General features: G+C 57.8%; 1 protein-coding gene across 1 annotated transcript; it reads left to right on the forward strand.

Annotated features, from left to right (window-relative positions):
* The first annotated feature begins 4,473 nt into the window (after positions 1-4,473).
* On the forward strand, positions 4,474-8,981 carry LOC140699748 (ral guanine nucleotide dissociation stimulator-like). The gene is made up of 8 exons (XM_072972291.1): positions 4,474-4,654; positions 5,055-5,165; positions 5,802-5,995; positions 6,630-6,689; positions 7,640-7,833; positions 8,034-8,169; positions 8,438-8,531; positions 8,856-8,981. The coding sequence occupies exons 1-8, from the start codon at positions 4,517-4,519 to the stop codon at positions 8,859-8,861; spliced, it is 933 nt and encodes a 310-aa protein (XP_072828392.1). The 5' UTR covers positions 4,474-4,516; the 3' UTR covers positions 8,862-8,981.
* Positions 8,982-9,320: the final 339 nt, after the last annotated feature.

Below are 9,320 nucleotides of genomic sequence, written 5' to 3' on the forward strand. Positions count from 1 at the left end.
CTGTCCTCCTGACAAGGTGGCGCTCTGAGCATTTTCATCTCGAGACAGGAAGACAGAGTCTCACAGGGGCAAAGTGACCTGCCCAAGGCCACACAGCCGCAGCCAGGAGGGGCTCAGACTCCATGTCCAGCCCCTTCCCACTGGGACATGGCCTGCAGCTGCAGAAGGCCCCAGCTGCAGCCCTCAGAGTGTTCTCGGGAGTCATTTTGACTCCAGAGCCAGGGAAAGCAGGAGACTCCCAGGCCCCACATCTGCAACTGATAGCTATTGATAACAACAACAACAACAACAACAACAACAACAACAACAACAACAAGTCACGTCCAGAGCGTCCCAGGGCCAGAGTATCCTCCTTGAAGGCAGAAGGTGGGTCAGCTGGCCTCCTTCCTGCCAGGTAGGGTGGGATCCTGGTCCTCAGCCCCTGCCACAGCACTGGTGGGTTTGGGGGACCCCGCAGCCTCTAAAAGAAGCTCCTGGACCCCCTTGCCAGCCACTTGGCATACCTTCTCCCTTCTGGCTGCCAGCATTTCTTTAATATTCCTCTTCCCATCCAGGTCCGAGAACCACCCTAGGTTGTCGGGGATGGTGTGGTGTGTCTGGCAGCCAGGACAGGTCACAATGACCACACCCTGGTGATAGGCAAGCTTGGAGATATGCTTGGAGGACCTAGTCCCAGAGACATTGCAGGTGATGACTAGCTGGTAGTGCGCGGGCGCGGGTCCCTTCTCAGAGCTGGAGGGACGCCAGCCCCAGCCCCAGCCCCAGGCCCGCCTTCACCCTGCGGCCTCCAGGCAGGCACCGAGCCCCCAGCCGCCACCTCAGGCCAAGCATCCGGGAGGCGCGCGCCTCTCAACAGTCTCGGCAGGCGTCTCAGCGCTGTCCACAGGATCCCGCCCGCCCGCAGGCCCCACCCGCCATGATCTGCGCAGCGGAGACCGACCCCCGCCCCGGCTCTCCCCGCGCCCCGGCTCTGCCCGCGCGGCAGAGGCCACCTCCGGACCAGACTGTCCAGCCACAGCCGAGATCGCGCCCTGCCCCAAACCCGGCTTTCCCGCCGCGGCCGAGAACGACCCCCGCCCCGGCTCTCCCCGCCCCATCTCTCCCCGCCACGCCAAGTTCGCGCCACACCCCAGCTGTCCCGCCGCAGCGGAGATCGCCCCACGCCCCATGCCCCGGCTCGCCCGGCGCGGCCGAGACCGACCCCGACCCCGGCTCTCCCCGCGCCGCGGCTCTCCTCACACGGCAAAGGACGCCTCCGGACCAGACCGTCCAGCCGCAGCCGTGATCGCGCCACGCCCCAACCACGGCTTTCCCGGCGCGGCCGAGACCGACCCCCGCCCCGGCTCTCCCCGCGCCCCGGCTTTCCCCGCGCGGCCAAGGCCGCCCCCCACCACAGCTGTCACGCCGCAGCCGAGATCGCCCCACGCCACATGCCCCGGCTTTACCGGCGAGGCCTAGACCGACCCCGACCCCGGCTCTCCCCGCGCGCCCGAGGACGCCCCCCACCCCAGCTGTCCCGGCGCAGCCGAGATCGCCCCCCGCCCTAAGCCCCGGCTTTCCCGGCGCGGCCGAGAACGACCCCCGCCCCGGCTCTCCCCGCGCAGCCGACGCCGCCCCCAGCCCCGGCTCACCCCGCCCAGCCGAGACCGCCCCAACCGGGCTCTCCGCTCCTGGCCCAGCCCTTCCCCTGCCCCTGCTCCGCAGATTTCTCCCGTCCTGTTCTGGCCCTTCCCGCACAGCCCATACCGCCACTCTCCCCGCCCCAATTCTGCGCGCGGCCCAGGCCACGCCTTCGACATCTTGGAAGCAGGCTTCCCTAGGCTGCTGCTTTAAAGATGGTTTTGAAGGGGAAAAAAAGGAAAAACAGAAAAGAACATAAATACAAAACAGACACACTCATAGAAATAGAAAACAAACTTGTGGTTGCCAAGGGGCAGGGGCGTGGGACGGGACAGACTGGGAGTTGGAAATGTGCAGATACTGACAGGCAGATGCAGAATAGATGAACAAGATTATACTGTATGGCACAGGGAAATACATACGAGATCTTGTGGTAGCTCACAGCCAAAGACATTGTTCCAAAGAATAAATGCATGTTCACGTATCACTGACAAGTTGTGCTCTCCACGGGAAATTGACAAAATGATGAAGAAAGATTAATCAATTGCCCAAATGCCTGTCTATATAAATCAACCTTTTTAAGTAAAATACCAAAAAGTGGAGGGGGAAAACAAAAGCTGCGGATTCTTTCCATAGCATCCCGGTGTGTTTGACGACATGGAGTGACCCTATTCGTTCCTTCAGCGAGCGTTCGTTGAACGCCTCCTGTGTGCCTGATACTGTGCCTGGTGCCCAAGAAATACTCCTTGTCCTGAAAAAGCATACAGTCGGACATGGAAATAAGCAGCTACAGCAGCGTCTGGGCAGTTCTGTCCTACTCAGCCGGGCCCCGCTAGTTCAGACATGATCACAATTTGGGGAAGGCCTGAGATAAGGACTGTATTCGTGCTAGTCCAGAAAGCATGTCGTCTAAGCGAACTGAAAGAGAAAGCACCTAAGAGTACAAATGGCTTCAAGGGCCCTAAGAGCATCCATTGACATGCTACAGCAGTGAAGGCAGAATCCACTTTAAGGAGCAGAGAACAGAGAAAGCACTCACCTTACAAGGGCAGACCTCTGACTGCCCTGTTGCCATCCCACTTGAGGGAGTGGGACCTATAGGAAGGAAAAGTGACCTGAAAGTCAAAAGGTAAGTGGTAATATGATAAGGCTGAGAAAGGGCCAAATGAGCAGCCGTGGCAATGACACAGTGACTTCAGTGAATCGGTCTCGTGGGAGCTGCCTGAACATGGAACCCCCAATATCTCAGTGGCTTAATACAATCCCGGGCTTTTCTTCACTTGCGTAACGTCCAAAAGGGGCTTATCTTCCTTGGTGGGTAGCTCTTCTCCTAGCCAGAGTTCAGGGATCCAGGTTCTTTTTATCCACTGAATCTATCATTTCGACGTATGGCTTCTCAGGTCTCAAGGACGTGAAGGAGAACGTGTAGGAGGTTTTTATGGGCTGTGCTGAAGTTCACATGCCACCGTCAGACCTCAACAGCTGAGCGTGCCCGACTGTGAGGGAGGCCGGGAAATGGAGTCCAGCCGCATCTGTGCCCACGAACAGGAGGAAGTGACCTTGGTAAGCAGCTAGGCCAGACCGCCACACGGAGCTAGAGGTAGAGGCCAGCTCCCTGTGGGTGGGCACCCTCTCGCCCTGACCTTGCTATCTCTGATGCCGAGTTGAGAATCTTGGGCCCCCCGGTCATGAGGCCCCTACTGTCATTTCCTCCATGCCATGCTGCCCGTGGCCTTGCTCTCTCTCACGTCCCCATTGTAGTCCATCAGAACAAAGATTACTTCCTGATCACATCCTTCCTTGTCGTTCAGTTTACTCGCTGGCCTTCCTCCTACCTGGACGGAAGCTCCCTGAATGCAGGGAAGCAGCCTATGAGATGGTCACGTCACTCTACCGATGTCAGCCACCACCTGCCCATCTGTCCCTGGGTCACTGCATATCCAGCTGGAGAAGTTCAGCCTGCCAGACTGTGTAATCAGAGAAGCGGACAGTTTTCCTGCTCCCAGGACTGTGCTACTGAGTGTGCACAGTGGACACAGGCTGTCTCTGATCCCAGTTCCAGCCCTGCTACCTGCGTGGCCTTGACTCATGAGCTCTAACCTTCCAGCAAGGGCCTCAGACTTTCTCACTCGGTTTGCTTTAGAAAACCGAAACCCTCAGACCTCAGGATGCTATTGCCCATTTCTCCTGTGTGGGGACAGTTTCCTGCTGGCGACACAGAGTGTGAGCACTGGTTTACAAAGACACACACACACACACACACACACACACACACACACACACACACACACATATACAAAGACACACACATAGACACCCGTGTACAATGACATTGAATAAGAATTATCGCATCCCATCATAAGAGGAACAGACGTGGAGGAGGAAGTCAGAGGAAGATAACTTGGGTTGCAGGCAACACCTACAGGTGACATGACTCTCCAATTTTTTAGGCCTTATTCCACTTGCACCTGAGGACATCCCTAGAAGTACTTTCTAGAATCATTCCCACTGGGCAGCTGGGGAGACACACCGGCCTGGACACACACCAGGACTTCCCCAGGATGGAGAACAGGTAAGGATGAGGAGTGGATTCTGGAAGCCAGGGCGTCTCCTCAAAGCTGCCTGCAGAACCTCCCCCGGCAGCTATAGAGACGGCGGGGCTGCTCTAACTGTGCAAGGTGCGGGTTTGCGTGGAGAAGGGCGTGAGCAGGCAAGCAGCCCAGAGGGCTCATGTGGAGGTGTCTTCTGAGGAGGGGGTTCCAGGAAGTGGACCCCAGGAAGTGACATCACCTCCTTAACAGACCCCAACCGAAATGGAACCTGGTTACCAGGCACCCACATTTGGACAACAGCTCCAGAGCCAGCGCACTTGGCTGGAGACAGTTGAAGACACAGGATGTTCTCCTCTTGTTTCCCGGTCTCCCGGGGCTTCTCCGCCAGGAAACCCTGGACTGCGAGGTTCTTCGGTGGCTGTAGGCGTCTGTGGAACCCTCCACCCAGGCGCCTGTGGCCTATTTTGAGGAGGTCACCTAAGGTAACGCTGGGTGGCCTGGAGAAGGCCAGTCTGGGACCGGCCTCCATGGGGGGCCCTCCCTGGGCAGGCCCACTTTCCCTCATCTCCATGTCGCTGAAGGGGGACTTGAGAGGAGGTGTCCCCTCTGGGCAGGAATGGCTTGTTGAACACTTGGTGACCCGGTGGTCCTGTCATGGCCGCACCCAAGGACAGGGCTGATAAGGGGGAAAGAGGACTCCTGAGGGGCATCATCTCTGGGTCAACGGGAATACAAGGCACCCACTTTGTCAGCTTTTCTGCCCCTGAAGGAGGTCTGTGCAGACAGTGGTGGATGTGTGTCAGGACTGGAGATGTCTAGTGGGTCGGAGAACCAGACAGGGCTCTGAGGCTCCTGCCTGGCCTCTGGGCACTGTATTTACAGGACTCCACACACGGGACGGGACAGGACCTGGTCCACGGAGATCCCCGCTCCACCTCCCTGCAGGAGGCGCAGGTGCCCCACGAGAGCAGCAGAGCCCAGGACGCGCTCAGGGTGAGTGCGAGCGAGGAGACTCCACACCCAGGAAGCCCCGGGCCCCGCTGCTGCCCCGCTACTCCCCTGGGCTGCCTCTTAAGAGAGCTGCTGGCAAAGGCATCTGATGCCCCGTCTCCCCCATCTGCCGTCACAACCCAGGCCCTGCCTTGGCCAGACGCAAAGTCAGTGCCCACATATGAGTCCGAATCTCAGAAAGAGACTCGGACAGAACTTCAGTCTATGTGAAGTCAAGGGTATTTCTGCATTTTTCTACACGTTGTCCTGTTTCTTCTCCATCCCCACGTGTCCACATTAACCTGAAGATCCTGAGCCCTCCCACCCCAGGCTCAGCCGCTGTGTTCTCATCCCTAGAATGGGATGCTGTGACAGCAGTCACGGGGATGATGTGGTCCATGCAGGGAGGGGCCGGCACTGTGGTGCCGACACAGGGATCTGAGACACTGATGCATTTCATCATCGCCCTTCGCCCCAGGTACTGGTGATGCCGAGAACCTAGGATCTGCTTCAGGGCTCCCCTGTTCCACCTCAGGCACAAGAGCTTGAGGCTTGAGGATTCGGTCTAATCTCCAGCCCCAAGTGCCTGGGGGTCCCCGGTGCTGCCTCTGATCCATGTCTTTCCTCTTTCCACCCCAGGGGGGAGCTGGACCATCAGGGAGCGGGGATGAGGCCTACAGGGCTTGGAGCCTCCAGCGACACAGGCTGGAGAAGCTGGTGGCAAAGCTGGTGCCTGCCGTCCTGGGCGGGCACCCCTCTTACGTGAACACATTTCTGGGCAATTATCGAGCTCTTGCCACCGCCCAGCAGGTGCTGGACCATCTGTTCCAAAGGTGAGCACTGTGTCTTCATGGGACATTGGGGACCTGGCCACCTACCATCAGAGCCATGAGGCATTGTTCCTCTACCTCTCTGAGCCTCAGTGTCCCCCCTGCACGCTGGGGTCAAGAGAGGATCAGGCCCTAGGAGGGTAGGAACAGAGGGAGATCTTCATGGAAGGTGCTCTCCGGGGACCTGGCTCACGGAAAGGGCAGCTGGCGGGGCTGTGGTTGTGCGAATTTCATTGTCCTCCTGCCCAAGAGCTAGCGTCTGCCTCCTGTGTCACTGGGACTTTGGCCACGGGTGGAACTGTTTTCCCATTTCAAAGGGGATCGGTGACGCCATTAGCTGTCCCTGTCCTGGGAGAGTGAGAACAGTGATCCCTGGGAGGGACAAGTGGGGTCCCAGGCCCACTGAGATGTGCGCCTTGGGGCCAGGTGGGCTCACTCACTCATTCCTCAAATGTATAGAAAGGGCCCCCAGGGACAGGGGCTTTTCTAGGAACAACCATCATTTAATACATCGAGCAGACATCAGCTCTGCCCTCCAGGGCTTCCATTCTCTCGGGTGTCACACTGTCACACTAGACAGCACATCCAGCTAGTGTGTTCGGGACAGTCCATGTGACGCCTTCCTGCTCTCCTCTAGATACGGATGCGTCCTCCCTGTTACGGAAGAGGACGGGGGACCCCTGCACCAGCTGAAGCAGTGAGTCTCTTGGATTGAAGCGGGAAGGACTCCTTCCCCAAATAGTGTGTGAAGCTATGGGCTCTCTGGTTGGGCAGAGGTGGGCGGGATCCTGGATCCCGCATATCCTGTGAGTCTGGCTTGAGAGCAGAAGTCCTAGGGCTTCCCCTGGCAAAGAAGAGACAAGACCCAGAGAGCTGTGGATGCGACTGTGGCACTGTGAGGGGCATCTGGGAGGTCAGAGGACAGAGTCAAAAGTGAAGAAAACCCACAAGCATCCCCTATCCATCCCATCCCTGCCCACACGCCCTTTGGGAGACACAGACCACAAGGGGTAGAGAGCATCGTGCCCACCAACTAGTGTAGCCTCAATGGTGGGGACTCAGCTGGTGCTCAGGGGACCCAGGGAGCCTCAGGGGACAGCTGAGCCCATCCTGATGATGCTGAGTGGCAGGGGCAGAAGGAGACCCAGGCAGGGTCCCTGGAGGATTGTGCAGCCAGCAGGTGCAGGAGCTAAAGTCTGAGGAGTGAGGAGGCCCGTGGGCAGCCTGGATGGCCGACACAGCCTGTCTGTTCCCTCCTGGCTCAGGCACTCATAGAGCAGCTCCTGTGTCCCTTAGAGGGCAGTGCGCAGAGCACACAGCCTGCCTGTCCTCACAGACGTGCCATCCAGTGGGGAGGGGCAGGGAGAGGGACATAGCAGTGTGACAGGTGTCCCTGAAGCAGTGGACAGGTGGTCACGCCATTGAGCCAGTGCTGTCCCTTCAGAAGGCTTGTAGCAGCCCCTCCTCTGTGTCCAAGCCCGCCTCTGCCCACACTGCCAGCTGAGATGGGACATGGAGCAGAGCCGGCCTCTGGATGGGCAGGAGCCAAAGGCAAAAAGTCCCCGGTCCCTGCAGGGCTACCCTGGGAGCCCAATGTGGTAGGAAAGGCTAAGCCTCTGACTCTGGTGTCCCCCTGACTGCACCCAGGGCCATGGCCTCCATCCTGGGCACCTGGCTGTTCCAGTACCCAGACGACTTCCACCAGCCTCCAGAATTCCCATGCCTGAAGACCGTTGTAGCTTACGTAGAGCTCAGCATGCCTGGCTCAGACCTGGAGCAGCAGGCCCACCTCCTCCTGGCACAGCTGGAGCAACTGGAACTCCCAGAGGCAGACAGTGATGGTGAGGAGGATGCAGGGTGGGGGATCTGGTGGGTGGGGAGGGGACGGCACTGGACCCCACAGAGCAGAGCCTGGGAAGACTCCCTGGGGGTGGAATCCTGGAGTGAGATTTGATTGAGTAGCAGTGAGGGCTCCCCTGGCTTTGGGAGACACGTGGGAAAGCAGTCCTATTGATGAGAGTTTCCCTTCTTGGAGCTACAGCACCAGCTCCAGAACCCGCTGGGGAAACCCCTCTGGGTGGAGCGCCAGCTCCAGCTCTCCTGCCTGCGACAGCACCAGAGCCAGAGCCAGAGCCAGAGCCAGAGCCAGAGCCAGAGCCAGAGCAGAGGGACGCGCTGTAAGTATCCGTCTGGCTCGGCTGCCTCCCGCCGCCTTCAGGGCCGGGCCGCCCACTCTTCCTGAGGTGTCTGTGATTTACAATTCCGGATTATTCTTAGAGGTGATAACATATTCCTTGCGGCCTGTTGTGTCTGTGTTTTATGGTTAATAGAAACTTCAAAGTGCCCTACATGTCTCTGTTTGGATAGACTCACTTCTCTGCACCAGACACACAGGGCGGGGATGTGGACAAGTGGCCCCAACACGTTCCCACCCTCTCCCTGCAGGTCCTGTGAGGCAGCGGCCTCCTCCCTCTTGTCTGCTGTGGACCCAGGGCCCAGCTCAGGGCCTCCATCAACACTCCCTGAGACCCCACCCTTGGTAAGTGGCCGCTCATGGCATGATCAAGACAAGGACTTAGAAGGCAAGCCCAAATTTTGACCTTAGAGGATTTGTTTTCTTCCAGCAGTGAGACTGATTTTGTGTTTGTGTGAATGTTGCCTGTTTGTCCGACATCCATGGAGCCAGCAGCTCACATGCCATTCCCCGTACGGCCACCAGAGGGAGGGATGTCACTGCTTCTGAGAAACACTGTTCCATTCCAAAGTGCTCCTTCCCAATTTAGCCCTCCTCAGAACATGTTTTAGAAAGTGAGGATTTCTTTAAGCTATAGAGGTTTGGTTTTTTTCTTCAATCTCGTTTCAGCTCTAATCTCAATACACTTTAATTCACAAACAGAAATTGAGCCACTGAGTGGAAGTCGTCACTTGGGATACACAGACGTGTGTTCTTCTGTGTCCAGCCCCCATCTGTGTCCACCTCTGTCCCTTCCTCTCTCCCTCCAACCGTCTGCGTTTGTAAATATCTACTTAAATAAAAGACTTTGACAATCAGTGCAATGTACAAGAGATATTGTAATTCATGTTGCCTTGTGTGCGTGTGATGTAGACTTGGGTAGAAAGCGGTCTGCTCACAGGACAGTGGGGTTGTCCCTGAATCCCTAGGAGACAGTTGAAGCGGGGCAGTAGGTCTCAGTGGGAGTCACTCACCAGGGAAGTTCTCCTGCTCAGCACAGCCAAGGTGGGTCCTCATCGACTTCTATCCCCAGAGCACTGAATCTGCTTTCCCCTGGGGAGCTTTGCTACAATCCCGTGTATCCTAAAGTGTCAG

Source organism: Vicugna pacos, chromosome 11 (assembly GCF_048564905.1).
Source record: "Vicugna pacos chromosome 11, VicPac4, whole genome shotgun sequence".
In the NCBI taxonomy this organism is placed as follows: domain Eukaryota; kingdom Metazoa; phylum Chordata; class Mammalia; order Artiodactyla; family Camelidae; genus Vicugna; species Vicugna pacos.